The 18,078-nt window shown below is 36.8% G+C and overlaps 1 protein-coding gene across 8 annotated transcripts in view; it reads left to right on the top strand.

Annotated features, from left to right (window-relative positions):
* The window catches only part of CHN1 (chimerin 1), a 199,665-nt gene that overhangs the window by 43,892 nt on the left and 137,695 nt on the right, over positions 1-18,078 (top strand). For all 8 annotated transcript variants that reach the window (XM_077957229.1, XM_077957227.1, XM_077957223.1 and 5 more), the window contains 2 exons: positions 6,625-6,663; positions 14,207-14,262. Coding sequence is in view for 6 of the 8 variants with exons in the window: in XM_077957227.1 (XP_077813353.1) it covers positions 6,625-6,663; positions 14,207-14,262 (95 nt within the window). In the remaining 2 variants the exon portion in view is untranslated. The remainder of the gene's footprint in view (positions 1-6,624; positions 6,664-14,206; positions 14,263-18,078) is intronic.

Raw genomic sequence — 18,078 nt, 5'->3', positions numbered from 1 at the left:
TCCGGGAGGCCTTCACCACTCGTAGGTGCAGCTTTGCACAAGGTCTGTGAGGCGTTAGGGCCAACTACAAGGTCTCCAAGACTTCCCTCACTTTTGACACCAACAGCAAATTGGGTGGGGAGAGTTCCCCAACCACCTTTCATGGACTAAAATTCACTAGAAGGACTCAGCGGAACTCACTAAACATTACTTACAGTCATGGTTATTGCCGGGAAAGGATACATATTAAAATCAGCCAGGGGAAGATGTGCATAGGACAGGGTCCAGGAGAAATGCAAAACGCAGAGCTTCCATTGCCCTCTCTATTTGGAGTCAGGACACATGTCCTCCCTCCCTCCCTCCCTCCCTTCTCTCCTCCTGTCCTTCCTTCTTACTTCCTCCCTTCCTTCCCTTTCGTTCCTTCCTTGGTGCCCAGGCGGGTCTTAAACTCCTGGGCTCAAGCAGTCCTCCTGCCTCAGCCTCCAGAGTAGCTGGGATTACAGTTATGTCCCTGGCTCCTTCTTGCATTTATGTGTGATGATCCACGTGGGATATTTCCTACCAGAAAAGCTCTCCCGGCCTCGGTGTTCAGAACTTTCATCGGGGCTTTATTGCATAAGCATGGTTGATTGTCCATATGGTTCCTTAACTGATACCAGTGACCCAAAGCCCCAAGTTACTCTCTGGCTAGCCCCAGGCAAACAAAAATTATCTCCAGGAGTTGAAGGCAAAGTCTAGACCTCTTCTGAGACAAGATTAAATTATTTACTACATAGGTTCCAAGGCTGGTTGAGTATCTCCTCCCTTCCTAGTCCCTCATAGTGGATCAGGAGGTGCCTGGTCACTACCTCTTACAGTTTGGAGCCCCACAAGGAAGTGGAGACATGCATAGAGTATGGGTGTCCTGTTATAAACTGGAAACTCACTACATGTCATACTCCTTAGGATTGAATAATAATAGCAAAATATCAAGGAAATAATAACATGACTTGAATACTTACAGGCAAATTTTTTCTGGTATTAAAACTACAATTGAATTAATTATGGTTTACTTATTAAGACAAACTTCAATATAATTAACCCCCAACACACACACACACACACATATGCACACACCTTCTAGCACAGGAAAGATGTATGTATCATCACTGCATTAAGGTTGTGTTTCATTCTAACTTTTTATCATCACTGGATAAGTTCACCTGAGCAAGCTGTTTTCCTAAATAATTGCTTATTATTTATTTATTATTCATGGATTCCGTAGTTGCAAGTTTGCCCCCTTTCTAACATTTATTTGTAACCCTAAAATAAATCATTGTGGTATTTTTGTGGTCACTTGCAAATAATCACAGAGCAGCAAAAAATTTGAGTCACATGACCTGCCTGTTCCCGGCTGTGGCCAAGCAAGGCAGTGCTCCACCTTGTTTCAGTTCTCATGCTGTAAACAAGTCCTCTTTTCATGGTCTTTTCAGGGGCACACCTTTTTACGTTTTTGTGGGGATTTTGTTGTTGTTGTTAGTGATTTTGCCATTTAAAATGGTCCCCAAGCCTCGTGCTGAAGTGCTGTCTAGACAGTGTTCCTAAGAGTTAGAAGGCTGTGATATATCTTTTGGAGAATATGCATATGTTAGATAAGCTTCATACAGGCATGGTTATAGTGCTGTTGATGTGAGTTCAGTGTTAATGAATCAACGGTATATACTAAATAAGGTATCTTTAAAGAGATACACATACAACACAAGTTTATGTATTTAATGGTTGATGAAAATGTTGTGACCAGAGGCACCAAGGAACCTAACCCTGTGTTGCCCCTAGGAGCAGTGGTTCAGCATATGCTGCTAAATTCAGTGTTTGAGGTAACTTCATAGTATATAATTACTGTGAATAATGAGAAATGACTGTATTTGCTGCATTATTTCTTTCATTATTCATTTTATTCATTTATTCATGTAATCTGTTATTCTTTTTTTTTTTTTTTTTTTTGAGATGGAGTCTTGCTGTGTCACCCAGCCTAGAGAGCAGTGGTGTGATTTCGGTTCACTGCAGCCTCTGCCCACTGGGTTCAAGCAGTTCTCCCTGCCTCAGCCTCCTGATAGCTGGGGTACAGGTACCCACCACCTAATGTTTGTAATGTTTGTAGTTTTAGTAGAGATGGGGTTTCATCATGTTGGCCAGACTGGTCTCGAGCTCCTTACCTCAGGTGACCAGCCCACCTTGGCCTCACAAAGTTCTGGGATTACAGGTGTGAGCCACCGTACCCAGCCTGTTATTCATTCTTCAAGCAGACATATTTGTGTGTATGTTTTGTTTTTTCATTTTATCATTTATTCCTTCTCTGATGCTCTTTCTTTCTTTATGTAGATTTGAGTTTCTGACTTACATCCTTTTCCCCCTCTTTTTGAAGAATTTCTTCTAACATTTATTTTTTGCCAGGTTTGTTGTGATGAGTTCTCTCATTTGTTGTTTGTCTGAGAAAGTCTTTATCTTTCCTTCTCATTTGAAGGATAATTCTAGTGGATATAAAATTTGGAGCTGTTATTTTTTTCTTTCTTCAACATTTCGGATATTTTACTCCTCTCTCTTAATGCTTTTATGGTTTCTAATGAGAAGTCTGCTTGTAATTCTTACCATTATTCTTCAATGGAAAAGTTATTTTTCTTCTTGCTTCTTTCAAGATTTCCTCTTTGTCTTTAAGTTTTCCTCAATTTTTTTTTTTTAATTTTCAGCTTTTATTTATATATGGGGGTTCATGTGCAGATTTGTTACATGAGAATATTGCATGATGCTGAGGTTTGGAGTACAGGTCCTGTCACCCTGGCAGTGAGCATAGTGCTTAATAGGTAGTTTAACTCACCCCTCTCCTCACCTTCTGGTAGTCCATAGTAGACATTGTGTCATATTTATATCCTTATGTGCTCAATACTTAGCTCCACTTATAAGTGAGAAGATATGGTATTTGGTTTTCTGTTCCTGTGTTAGTTTGTTTAGGACAATGTCCTCCAGCTGCCTCCATATTTTTGCAAAGGACATAATTTCATTCTTTTTTTATAGCTGTTTAGTATTTCATGGTGTGTACATACCACATTTTCTTTATTTTTCATTTGTTTTTCAATTTATTTATTTCAATAGGTTTTTGGATGGTGTTTGGTTACATGAATAAGTTCTTTAGTGGTAATTTCTGAGAGTTTGGTGCACCTATCACCTGAGCAGTGTATACCGTACCCAATGTGTAGTCTTTTATTCCTCTCCCCGCCCATCCTTTCCTCTCACTTCCCAAAGTCCATTGTATCATTCTTATGCCTTTGCATCCTCATAGCTTAACTCCCTCCTGTAAGTGAGAACATACAATGTTTGCTTTTCCAATCCTGAGTTACTTCACTTAGAATAATGGTCTCCACTTCCATCCAGGTTGCTGCAAATGCCATTATTTCATTCTTTTTTATGGCTGAGTAGTATTCTATGGTGTGTATATATATGTCTGTCCCTCTCTATATGTAGATATATAGATATATATACCACATGTTCTTTATCCACTTGTTGATTGATGGGCATTTGGGCTGGTTCCGTATCTTTGCAATTGTGAATTGTGCTGCTATAAACATGCGTGTGCAAGTGTCTTTTTCATATAATGACTTCTTTTCTTCTGGGTAGATATCCAGGAGTGGAATTACTGGATCAAATGGTAGCTCTACTTTTAGTTCTTTAAGGAATCTCCACATGGTTTTCCATAGTGGTTGTACTAGCTTACATTCCCACCAACAGTGTAAAAGTGTTCCCTTTCACCACATCCACACCATCTATTATTTTTTGATTTTTTGATTATGGCCATTCTTGTAGGAGTGAAGTGATACCATTTTGTGGTTTTAATTTGCATTTCCCTGGTAATTAGTGATGTTGAGCATTTTTTCACGTTGTTTGCATATCATCTTTTAAAAATTGTTTATTTGTGTCTTTAGCCCACTTTTTGATAGGATTGCTTGTTTTGTTCTTGCTGATTTGTTTGAGTTCCTTGTAGATTCTGGATATTAGTCCTTTGCTGGATGTATAGATTGTGAAGATTTCTCCTATTCTGTGGGTTGTCTGTTTGCTCTGCTGATTATTTCTTTTGCTATGAAGAAACTTTCATTTAATTAAATTCCATCTCTTTATCTTTGCTTTTGTTCTGTTTGCTTTTGGGTTCTTGGTCATGAAGTCTTTGCCTAAGCCAATATCTAGAAGGGGTTTTCCAATGTTATCTTCTAGAATTTTTATGGTTTCAGGTCTTAGATTTAAGTATTTGATCCATCTTGAGTTGGTTTTTGTATAGGGTGAGAAATGAGGGTCCAGTTTCATTCTTCTGTGTGTGGCTTGCCAATTATCCCAGCACCATTTGTTGAATAGGGTATCCTTTCCCTACTTAATGTTTTTGTTTGCTTTGTTGAAGATCAGTGGGCTGTAAGGATTTGGCTTTATTTCTGGATTCTCTATTCTGTTTCAGTGGTCTATATTCCTATTTTAATACCAGTACTATGCTGACTATGGCCTTATAGTATAGTTTGAAGCTGGGTAATGTAATCCCTCCACATTTGTTCTTTTTGCATAGTCTTGCTATGGCTGTGCGGGCTCTCTTTTGGTTCTATATGATTTTTAGGACTGTGTTTTCTAGTTCTGTGAAGAATGATGGTGATATTTTGATGGGAGTTGCATTGAATTTATAGATTACTTTTGGTAGTGTGGTCATTTTCACAATATTGATGCTACCCATCCATGAGCATGGGATGTGTTTCCATTTGTTTGTGTCATCTATGATTTCTTTCAGTAGTGTTTTGCAGTTTTCCTTGCAGAGGTCTTTCACCTTCTTGGTTATGTGTATTCCTAAGTTTTGTTTTTGTTTTTGTTTTGTTTGTTTGTTTGTTTTTTGCAGCTTTTGTATAAGAGATCAAGTTCTTGACCTGATTCTCAGCCTGGTCACAGTTGGTGTATAGCAGAGCTACTGATTCGTGTACATTAATTTTGGAAACTTTGCTGAATTCATTTACCAGTTCTAGGAGCTTTTTGGATGAGTATTTAGGGTTTTCTAGGTGTGCGATAATGTCATCAGCAAACAGCGACAGGTTGACTTCCCCCTTACCAATTTGGATGCTCATTGAAGCATCTTGAAGCAGACATATTTGAACACTCCTATGGGGTCCCAAGCAATTTCCACATGATTTAAAATTTCCATGTTATGTTAATATGCCTACTATTAGTAGTCTTGCTATAACCCTTTTTCTCAAAGTATTTGTGTGATTTTTGATAACACATAAACCAAGTGTGATATTGCAGTTTAAAGGTTACAAATTGGAGGCTGAATGTCTTTCGTCTATGACCATTTTACCTGAGCTACTTGTTTAGTTTTCTCAATAAACTTTCCAGGGATTTTTTTGCTTCCTTGAAGATGAAGATTTTAGGATCAGATTGCCTAATGAGTTCATGTTGGTTTCCAGCAGAGCCAGGTGATGTGGCTGGCCATATCTTTTTTTTTTTTTTTTTTGAGACGGAATCTCGCTCTGTCGCCTGGGCTGGAGTGCATTGGCCGGGTCTCAGCTCACTGCAAGCTTCGCCTCCTGGGTTTATGCCATTCTCCTGCCTCAGCCTCCCGAGTAGCTGGGACTACAGGTGCCCGCCACCTTGCCCGGCTAGCTTTTTGTATTTTTTAGTAGAGACGGGGTTTCACCGTGTTAGCCAGGATGGTCTCGATCTCCTGACCTTGTGATCTGCCCATCTCGGCCTCCCAAAGTGCTGGGATTACAGGCTTGAGCCACCGCACCCGGCCCATATCTTTATACCAAAAAATGTTTCTGCAGTCTTGACTATATAGTCTTGCAGGCAGAGCTTTTGGCTGGCAAAATTAGCCCCCAGCTATACTTTACTGATGAGAAGCCAGACCACACTGGCTCCTTCTCCTTTCTCTGATTACTTCACGTCCCTCATGTGTTTGTATTTTCATCTCTTTCCACTTCCTATTTATACTATCTCCTACATCTGCACTCAGGCAACGTGAGGGGAAATGGACTTGAAGAGCAGATGTTCACCTCATGTTCGTTGTCGTTCCGTAGATACACTCTCTTCCATTGAAGTGTTTCTCATTTCCTGGTTTTGATTGTCCAGGATGTGTGAGGACTGAGATCTGAATCTTGCTGTTCTCTCTTCATGTTAGTAAAACCATGTACATTGGAATCCCCTAAATGTAATGGGGGAAAATAATAGAAATACTTAACTTTTGGGGTAATTAAAATTATTAATCTGGTAAATTTGACTGAAAAAGAAAAATTCAATAATTTTAGGGATCTTTCAGTGAAATAATCATTAAGCCCAAAGAAACAAAGCCTTTATTGACTATTACTTCAGTGATAGTAAGAAATGAGTACGAGCAGTAAAAGTTAACCTTGATGTTTTATGTAATAAGCAGTTGAATAAATACAATAACTTTCTTTAAACATCTTTGGAAAATTTCTCCAACTAAGGACGGACCAAGGCTAAAAAAAACCCTTGAATGCCCCTTCATGCCTAGCACAATACCTAGAACAAATAGATCTCAAATATGTATTAAATGAGTTAATTATTAAAATGTCTCATTTAAAATTTAAATGTTCGGTAATGTTAATTTGATGTTTTTTCTTTCAGATACAGATGAATATAGACCTCCTGTTTGGAAATCTTACTGTAAGTCTACAAATAAATTTAATTGTGTGGGTTATAGTGCTTTATAAGTAATATAAAAATATGGGATTATTAGATAGAAATTCCATTTTGTATCCATTGTTGAAAAATTAATTTACAACAAGGTTTGGGAATAGCATAGAAGTAATTGTGGTTAAGTAAGTGTTTCCACAAAGTCTGTTCAGTGTATGGTTTTCTGTCTGGAATGCATTTCATCCCTCTGAGCTTGCATGAATTCCATGTAGTGAAACTTGAGACCACTTGTTAAGAGTGGTTAATAAAGCTAATACAAGGAGACACTGAGAATTCAAACAGTCTAATTATTTTCAGGTCCTGTTTCTTTATGTGAAGAAAGGAATATTTAAATGACAATAATTCAGGAGGCTATGTTGACAGAAAGAATAAGTGAAAAGAGGCAAAAAAAAAAAAAAAAAAAAAAGGTGATCTAACTTTTAAATAATTACTTTCCCAAAATATAAGGGAGATACTTGATTCCATGCTGCTCTTTAAACTGCGTTAGGATAAATATTTCTTTTTAAATGTCTAGGGTTTTAGTTCTTTGTTTTCCTTTCCTTGTTTTCTAGAGAATATTATTTCATCAAGTAAAGGATATTTCAGATTTTAAGAGTTGAAATAGGGCTAATATAATCAAAATGGTTTTTTAAAATTTATGAATGCATTATTATGGAAAAGCACTATAAGTCCTTGTTTCTGTAGTTGAATTAGCAGCCTAAGAAACCTGTACTTTAATTATAGATTAATATCTTTGTAAATGTTGAGGTTTATTATAAATTTGATGTTTGTAGGTTGCTGAAATTTGCCGACTGAAGGAACAGCAATTCAGATTCTCATTGGTCTTATGTTCTCAGAAGAGATAATTTTGTTTTTAATAGATTGCCACTTTGGGCTAATTATAAGTAAAACATGAACAATCTTTAAAAATATTGCCGTAGATGCTTTGCCCCAACGCTGCTGGTGCCTTTTTCTTTTTCCCTTGGGAGTATAGTTATACGAATATGTAAAAATGACTAATGTTCTTTACCTCCTAAAGATTTTGTCTCGTAATCTCATTGGCTGGAAGCCTATTTAAAATTCTTCTCTGGCCGGGCGCTGTGGCTTATGCCTGTAATCCCAGCACTTTGGGAGGCTGAGGCAGGCGGATTGCCTGAGATCAGGAGTTTGAGACCAGCCTGGCCAACATGGTGAAACCCAGCTCTACTAAAAATACAAAAATTAGCTGGGTGTGGTGGCACACACCTGTAGTCCCAACTACTTGGGAGGCTGAGGCAGGAGAATTGCTTGAACCAGGGAGGCAGAGGTTGCAGTGAGCCAAGATCATGCCACTGCACTCCAGCCTGGGCTACAGAGTGAGACTCCATCTCAAAACAACAACAACAACAACAACAACAAAAACTTCTCTGCATTTTCTGGTTTTCAGTTTATCTTTATTCTCTGACTCTGACTTGCACCCTGCACATTTTTAATGTAAGAACATTTATGAAGCCTCAGACTATTATTGAGTTTGTGGTGATCTTTTCCTCTGTGAAAAGTATCAATTAGTAAATGTAGTATATGCAATTGGTATTTTTTGTAGCTTCACATATCTTGCATGTCTTGCAGTAGCTATCATTTGTTTTAAAAAATGGCATTTATGTCATCCCAGCACTTTGGGAGGCTGAGGCGAGTAGATCACCTGAGGTCAGGAGTTCGTGACCAGCCTAACATGGTGAAACCCGTCTCTACTAAATACCAAAAAATTAGCTGGGTGTGGTGGCGCATGCCTGTAATCCGAGCTACTTGGGAGGCTGAGACAGGAGAATCCCTTGTACTTGAGAGGCAGAGATTGCAGTGAGGCAAGATCGCACCATTGCACTCCAGCCTGGGCAACAAAAGCGAAGAGCAAAACTCTGTCTCAAAAAAAAAAAAAAAAAACCACATTAAAAAAAAAAGAGATAGGCTATTACTTTGTCGCCCAGACTGGCGTTCAGTGGTGCAATCTTGGCATGCTACAGCCTTGACCCCCTGGGCTCAAGTGATCCTACCGCTTCAACCTCCTGAGTAGCTGTGACCACAGGTTGATTTTTAAAAATTTTATTTTGTAGACTACAAGGTCTCACTGTGTTGCCCAGGAAGGTCTCCAGCTCCTGACCTCAAGTGATCCTGCCTCCTTGGCCTCCCATGTGTTGGGATTATAGGTGTGAGCCACTGTGCCCAGCTGAATCTTTCTTTAATAAGACTATAATTCTGTTACTGAGTTTTATCATTTCTCTTAATGACTTCAGTGTCTGAACTCCCCATAATCATTTTAATAATAGAAATGTGTAGGAAATTTTTAAAATAAATATTTTATCTTTTGACTGTCAAAGGAAAAAAAACTTCTGATTCAAGGAAATTTTATAATAAAACTATATTAAAAGCAAGTGGAAAAATCCTTTTTAGAAATTTTCTTATAAGATTATGATATTAATCTTCCAAGATTTGAGTATGTACAAATTTTAACAAATGAGGAAACAAAAATTGCAGCCAGGCCTGGTGACTCAGGCCTGTAATCTTAGTAGTCTGGGGAGACTGAGGTGGGAGGATCTCTTGAGCCCAAAAGTTTGAGGCCAACCTGGCCAATATACGGGGATTCCATCTCTACCAAAAAATAAGAAATAAAAACATTAGCTGGTCATGGTGTTGCCCTCCTGTGGTCCCAGCTGCTTGGGAGGTGGAGGTGGGAGGAACTGCTTCCGGGGTGGAGGTGGGAGGATTACTTGGGCCCAAGGGGTGTGGAGGCTGCAGTGAGTTTTGATCAGGACTCTGAACTCCAGACCCTGTCTCATTCATTTATTCATTCATATTAAATAAATAAATGCATTCTAACGATGACTTTTTATGATCATATAGATGGTTATTGTGTTTGTCAAATTCCGATCTTAGAAAAAAATGTGATTAAGCTGAACTTTTTGTTTATATTATCTTTACCACTCAGGCAGTTTTACAGTTTCTACAACTAGCTCTAAATAATCTTCAGTAAGATGTTTATTAATTGTACCTTAAGGACTTCATCTCTTAGGAGTCTTTACATTTTAGTAGGAAAAATTTTAAAGACCGATAGGCCTGTAATACCCTGATGTCATAAATAGAGACTGGAATTTTAAATAACTGAGGTAGGAGGCATTGTTCAGTTTCCTTAATATTTGAGCCATGACAATCTTAGGCCAGATATATGTATACAGTTTAGAATTGATAATTGACAATATTTTCTACTAATACTCTTTGGGACCGACAAACTGTAATGCTTCAGCATCTCCGTAATGTGACTTAAATTTAATTATTAAAAAATTCTTAAAATGGTAATGAAATAGACATGGGCTGAAATTTTAAAAATAATTAGGTATGTCAATTCATGTAAGGCGGTACACCCGTTGAAAGCTACTCAAGAAGTTCTAATTGTTCACTTCTGTAATAGATCTATAAAAGTAAACAAGATGATTTAATTTAATGTCAAAAGTTGCTACATGTTAGTGTGTTTTGTTTTTCTATCTTTGGCATGGTGGAATCTGAACAGCATTTTACAATTTGATTCTAAAAGAAACTTATTTTACCCATGCCTATCTTGTACTTCTTACTGTTAGTTCCACTGATCTTGTTAAAATGTAACTCTGAAGTCTTACAAATATAAACCAATAGGGAAATAAAATTAGCGAGAAGTCTAAGTTTTGGACTCTTTTTAAACAAATATGGTTTTATTGCTTTTCAATACTTGTTGTGTGAATTAAACCAGGAACCTTACATGTAATAAATGAGGCAAGCAAGCCAGATTAGGACTCTGAGACAGTAGACCGTGGAGACCCTGTCTATAGAGAGTAGCTCAAAATTAGCATCTTTTATTGTCTTGTTAGATTCTGGGTTCGATATTGCTAGATCTGAGTTTTCAAGAGAGGCTGGCATTCTCTTTTGCTTTTGTTGTCCTTAAGTTTCTTAATTTTTTGATGTTAAATACCTACTCAAATTTAAAAGACAGCAAACAAAACACATGTGGGCCAATTTTGACTTCAAGATACCAATTGTGATCTTTGGACTTGATGAACAATTTATTGTCTGTAGGGATTGAGAATTTCATTAATAAGTATATATGATTGACACTTCTAAGGTGATTGAAGATATTAAGTACTTTAATCATATATTCCCTCATCTTGAATTTAGCTATTAATTTTTGGTGAATCTTTTAATGATTGTGCTGATTTAAATTCAGCTGAGTTCCAATTCAAATTATCAAAAATTCTAAACTGAGAGAGAAGGGCCTGAATTAAACGTCATTACTTTGTATAATTTTTTAATGATCTTTTTGATAGGTGTTTTTTGAATCCAAATTTGTTATATTTGTTATAAAATATCCAAGACTTGATCAGGCACAGTGGCTCACACCTGTAATCCCAGCATTTTAAGAAGCCAAGGTGGAAGGATCACTTGAGCTCAGGAGTTTGAGACCAGCCTGGGTAAGATGGTGAAACCCTGTCTCTATAAAAAATACAAAAATTAGGCTGGTCGTGGTGGCTCACACCTGTAATCCCAGTGCTTTGGGAGGCCGAGGCGGGCAGATCACGAGGTCAGGAGATCGAGACCATCCTGGCTAATATAGTGAAACCCTGTCTCTACTAAAAATACAAAAAATTAGCCAGGCATGGTGGTGGGCGCCTGCAGTCCCAGCTACTCGGGAGGCTGAGGCAGGAGGATGGCATGAACCTGGGAAGTGGAGCTTGCAGTGAGCTGAGATCATGCCACTGCACTCCAGCTTGGGTGACAGAGCGAGACTCTGTCTCAAAAAAAAAAAAAAAAAAAAAAAAATTAACTGGACGTGGTGGTGTGTGCCTGTAGTCCCAGCTACTTGGGTTCTGAGGCATGAGGATTGCTTGAACTCGGGAGGTTGAGGCTGCGGTGAGTTGTGTTTGTGCCACTGTACTCCAGCCTGTATGACAAAGTGAGACACTGTCTCAAAAAACAAAAAAACAAAAAAAATAAAACCAGGAATTAAAAAAAGCGAGTCTTAAAGGTAGATTAACCATTGGTAACCACTGGTAGCCAATCAGGAAGCATTTGTCTAAAAGTTTCTCTTTATGAAACAGAGCTTTATCCTTTGAGACAATTAGGAGGATTTGAAAGAAACTGAAAAGTAAATAACCTTATGTGACTTAATGTTAAGAAAATACTGTACCCTTTGAAACTCTGATGAAACAAATTTGAAACCCAGATCAATTCTCATATGACAATATTGTCTCCCCTTTTTTCATAGTGGCTCATCTTAATGTATGCTTACTGAACAGGCAAATGCTTACTGCTGATAACCAGATACTACAGTATTTGTGCTTTGAGTCAAAATCGACATTTTACTTTCTGTATTAACTTTTAATGTTCTTCTTGACTATCATTCAGTTCTCAGAATTGGATTTTCATAGATGGCAGCACTTTCCAGAGCATTTTCTTGACAAAGAGAAATACCAATGTTTTGAGAATTACTGATCAAAGTAGAAATGTGAACTGAATTTTTACCTTATGGTTACCAATATGGAGGAATGGACTTGAAGAATCTTTTTTTTTTTTTTTTTTTTTTACATTTTTTAGAGACAGGGTCTCGCTATGTTGCCCAGGCTGGTCTCTTAAACTCAAATGATCCTCCCACCTGGGCCTCCCAAAGCGCTGGGATTACAGGTGGGAGCCACTGTGCCTGGCCCTTGAAGAACACTTCTTTCTTACAAATCATGTTTTGGCCGCTTTTAAGGAGGGTGGAGATTTACACATATCATGGGGTGATACACATGTACTTTTCATTATCAGGGCCAGACAAATTTGACTTTAGTGCTTTTTCTTCCGTTTTCTACCTCAGAATTAACTCTCTTTGTGTCATCTCGTAACAATATATAAAACTGTATCCACAGGAATATTTCTTATTAACTCAATGAAATATGAGTATCTAAAACTATTTTAATGCATTACTTCTCTTGGGGACTTTTGCCATCAGGAGAAAAAGGTAAAGGAACACATTTCTACCAGTAGAATTTAAACATTACTGATGAAGTGGCTTTGTGTTTGATTTTTAAACAATAAAGCTGTATTTTCTCAGTTCCTTTTAAATTATAGCATTGCTCTGATACTATGTTTTAGTGAGGAACTCAAGATGCATCCTAGTAATCAAGTATTATTATAAAGAATTTTATGTATTAATACCAGTCACCTATGCATAATAATGAGTAATTTTCATTGAGCATTTACTGTGAGCTAGGGACTATTTTACATCTTTTACATAAATTATTTATATCCTTAAGTAATCTGTGAAGTAGAAATTATTATTAATCCCATTTTGCAAATAAGGAAAATGAAGGCACAGAATGCAGTGTTAGTGACAGAGCCCCAGTGTTCAGACTCCAGATTGTTCGATTCAAGAGTTCAAATTCTTAACCACAGTGCTGTATCCCCTTTGCATAGAAGTACACATGGTGATTGTATCTGTGTGTGTTCACTGTGTGTGTGTGTAGAGAGAGAGAGTGTATATATACACACACATTTATATATACACACACAGGCTAATTATGTATGTGTGTATATATGTATAGTCTAATTGCATTTATTCTATATATGTTCCTATGATGTAGATGAATCAGTGTGGTCAGAAGTAGAGTCTGTGTAATGATATCCCTTTGAAATCTGAGTCATCTGTTACCTGATGGTCCCAGATTACTGGGTAGTTTGATGTTATGTTGACAAAATATCTTAAGTATTTAGAATATTAAATTATATGTGATTATATATGTAGAAATAGAAAAAAAATCTCTAAGAGATAAACTTAGACATATGTAGCCACACATCCTATTCATTCTTTTTTCATTTTAAATAAAAAAGTCTGAAGTGAGGCTAGAAGGAAGTCATGGTATCGGTATAATTTTCACTGATACATTTTCATATGCCCTGAAAATGATTCACTCTTTTGGCAAGTTATTTGAATATCTGAATTCTTTCTTTTGCTATATTTGCCCTAGTTGAATAAGCAGTGGTAACTTTGGCTCAGAACTTTTGTTTTTAGGGAAAGAGGAAGATTATCTTTGAAGGTAGATGTTTGCAATATAAATAGGGGAGAAAAACAGTGTATCCGTTACATTTAGCCTGTAAATCTTGATTTTAGTTTCAAGCTTGACAATAACATGCTTCAAATATATGTATATATAACCATTATTGGTTTATATCAAAGACATCCTTTAATATCCCCACAAAGAATTGGGAAAAATAAATGACCAGATTTCAGAGAACAGAGCCAAATATCCAGCACTGACTTGTTACAAGGTAAAAAGACACTTATTTGGATTATGATTTTTCTGTTTGTATTGCTCCTGGGCTTTCACTAAATGTAGTTTTGTTTACTTTCTTTGTTTTGTTCATAACACCATTTAATAAATAAGGTTATACCAGTTTTCTTGTGAACATAAAAAGCAGCCAGGTTTTTATTTCTAATATATTGATAAGTTCTATGGAAGGGACATTGACACTTTTTGTTTCTACCTTCTTACAGTATATCAGCTACAACAGGAAGCCCCTCATCCTCGAAGAATTACCTGTACTTGCGAGGTGGGTGTAATGAAACTGCTACCAAAAAATGTCTCTCAACCATCTGTTTCCCAAACTTTCACCTTCTTCAGTGACTTGGTTGTTTGTGAGATAAACCACTTAACACTAATTGATATCATAAAATTATAACTTGAATACATTTTTCTTAATCCTTCTCATTTGATTTAACTTCCACTTTTTAGTGGACTGTTTGGAACACAGTATAGAATATGACGATATAGTTTTAAGGGTTGTTCGTATTCTTTTCAGTTAGTTCTTACATTGTTTTTTCATTGTTTAATATTCTTTTTTTAGAACAAAGTTTGAAGCCATCATTATAGGATTATTGAATTCTTTTTTACATTGAAATAAGTGTTTAACTTATGATTTTAAAAATGAACAAAAGATATGGATAGTTCACCAAAAAAAAGATATGATGTATGACAATATTTGTAAAGATGTTCAAATTTCATTGATAATAAGAGAAATGCCAATTAATATACAGAGAGATCATTTTTACTTTGCAGATTGGCAAGAGTTAAAAGCTCAGAATATACTTAATTGGTAAGCCTGTGAAGAAACAGGCACTTATGTTGCTGACTGGAATGTGACAGTGTAATTTTATGAGAATTTTGTAGTATCTACCAAATTATACCATCACCTACCTTTGACTTACCAGTCCAAATTCTAGGAATTTATCCTGATGAACCACCTGTACAAATATAGAATAACATATGCTCAAAGTTTTTCATTATAGGATTGTTAGTAATAGCAGAAAAAACCTAAATGTCTGTCCAGAGGAGACGGATTGAATAGAATAGAATACTAAAAAGAATAAGGAAGATTTCTATGTACTGATATGGACAGATTTCCAGATTTACAATGTATATAGATATAGTGAGTATGGTCCCTTTTTCATATGAAAGAATAGAAAATAAAAAATATGTAGTCTGGCCAGGCAAAGCAGCTTATGCCAGTAATCTCAACACTTAGCGAGGCACGGGCGAGAACAGTTTGATCCCAGGAGTTCAAGACCAGCCTGGGCAACATAGTGAGAGCTTGTTCTCCACAAAAAGGAAAAGTATATTTATAGATATAGTTTATTTTTTGCAAAAGAGAAGCACAGAAAGGGTTAAACCAGAGACCAGTAAAATAATTATGATAAGGATCGGATGAAGAGCACTGTGGAGGAAAATAGGGATGGGAGTGAGATTTTTCTAACTCTGATTTTATAGTTGTACTTTTGACCCATGTAAATGGTCATGTATTGAAACAAAAAAGGTAAAGAAAAATGATTTTTAAAAAGCAAACCCAGCCGGGAATGATGGCTCATGCCTGTAATCCCAGCACTTTGGGAGGCTGAGGTGGGCAGATCACAAGGTCAGGAGTTTGAGACCAGCCTGGCCAACATGGTGAAACCCTGTCTCTACTAAAAATACAAAAATTAGCTGGTTGCGGTGGCAGGCGCCTGTAATCCCGGCTACTGGGGAGGCTGAGGCAGCAGAATTGCTTGAACCTGGGAGGCAGAGGTTGCCGTGAGCCGAGATCGCACCACTGTACTCCAGCCTGGGCAACACAGCAAGACTCCATCTCAAAACAAACACACACACACACACACACACACACACACACACACACACACACAAAAGCGAACCCTAAAATTCAAAACAAACAAGAACAAATGAGCCTTACAAATTCACGACGTAATCACCAAAAAAATAAACTTAAATAGCTTTTATTTATTTATTTAACTTTTTATTTTTTTGAGACAGAGTCTTTCTCTGTCACCCAGGCTAGAGTCCAGTGGCGTGATTTGGCTCACTGCAACCTCAACCTCCTGAGCTCAAGTGATATTCCTACCTCTGCCTCCCAAGTAGTTGGAACTACAGGCATGTGCCACCATGTCTGGCTAATTTTTGTATTTTTTTTATAGAGATGGGGTTTCGCCATGTTGCCCAAGCTGGTCTCAAACTCCTAAACTCAAAGGATCCACCCACTGTGGCCTCCTAAAGTGTTGTGATTACAGGTGTGAGTCAGGGCACCTGGCCTTTTAAGTTGCTTTAAAAACTATATTTTAAATTGACACATAATAATTGTACATATTTGTGTAGTACAGAGCGATATTTTGATACATGTATACACTGTAATGATTAATTAGGGTTATTAGCATATCCATTACCTCAAATATTTATAATTTCTTTGTGTTGAGACATTCACAATTCTCTCTTCTAGCTAATTGAAAATATACAATAAATTATTTGTAACTCTTATCTAGGATAATTTTATATTTATTAACCAACCTCTCCCTATCCTTTTCTTTTCTCTACCCTTCCCAACCTCTAGATACCACTGTCTTGTTCATCTTCTGTGAGATCAATTTATTTAGCTTCCACATATGAATGAGAATGTGCAGTATTCATCTTTCTGTGCCTTTCTTATTTCATTTAACATAATGTCTTCCAGGTTCATCCATGTTGCTGCAAATGACAGGATTTCATTCTTTTTAATGACTGAATGGTATTCCATTGTGTAAATAAACCACATTTTCTTTATCCATTTGTCTGTGGATGGACACTTAGGTTGATTCCATGTTTTGGCTATTGTGAAAAATGCTGCAATAAACATGAGAACACAGACACCTCTTTGACATACTGATTTCCTTTTCTTTGGATATAACCCCAGTAATGAGATTGGTAGTTCTATTTTTAGTTTTTTGGTGGAACCTCCATACCATTTTCCGTAATGGCTGTATTAATTTGCATTCCCACCATCAGTGTATGAATTCCCTTTTCTCTGCATCTTTGCCAGCATTTGTTTTGTCTTTTTGATAGTAGCTATACTAACTGGGGTGACATAAAATATCTTATTGTGGTTTTGATTTGCATTTCCTTGATGTTTAGTGATACTGAGCGTTTTTCCATATACTTCTTGGCTTAAGTAACTTTTAAACATATTATTCTGATTGTACAAACTCAGAGGGAAATATTCTAAGGACAAAATTTGCAAAAGGCAGAGGTGAGAAGACAGCTTGAACCCAGGAGTTCAAGACCCGCCTGGCAATATGGCGAGATACTGTTCTCCACAAAAAAGAAAAAAAATAGTTTATTTTTGCAAAAGAGAAGCACCGAAGGATTAAACCAGACACCAGTAAAACAATTATCATAAGGAGTAGATGATCAGATGTTCAACATGTGAACATTTACATAGTTCAAAAGTCACAACTATATAAAAACAGACTTAGAGAAGTCTCACTCCCATCCTTAACTACATGTATCTTGAAATTATTTTGTTTGTAATATAGGATAGAGCAAAGAAATAATTTTACTGGATTAGGGGGAACCAGGGTTCTTAGGAGATATTAATTAGGAGAATGGGATGAAATTAGAAAGTGTACTGTGGTATTAGTTTTGAATTGGTGGCATTAACATTAACTCATAGATTTAAAAAATTTGTTTTCTATCTCAGTCCAAGGAAAGGGCCTAGAAGCCCCAGTAAGAATGAATATATCCAGGGTGTAGATTTTGGGTTCCAAATATGGTTTCCTACCAAAAGAAAGCAATGTTCCTTAGAGAAGTTCCTGATTTCTTAATGGGGGGCAAAGAGGTCCTGGAACATACTGTGTCGGAAAGCAAGAACGTGCTCAAAAACTGATGGGGACATGTCAAAAAGGCACAGGAGCCTATTTGAAAGTTTCCTACCATCAAAACTTGAAACAATTTGAACATCTAAAAGAATAATGGTAGGTATGGATTATAACACATTATGTGAAAGAGAATTTGTAAGTCCATAATCGTACTTTAAAATTGAAAAAAAAAAAAACTCACTTTGTTACTAAGA

This window comes from Macaca mulatta, chromosome 12, assembly GCF_049350105.2.
Source record: "Macaca mulatta isolate MMU2019108-1 chromosome 12, T2T-MMU8v2.0, whole genome shotgun sequence".
Taxonomy (NCBI): Eukaryota; Metazoa; Chordata; class Mammalia; order Primates; family Cercopithecidae; genus Macaca; species Macaca mulatta.
Note: the sequence above shows the minus strand (reverse complement) of the source record. Positions and strands in the feature narration are given on the sequence as shown.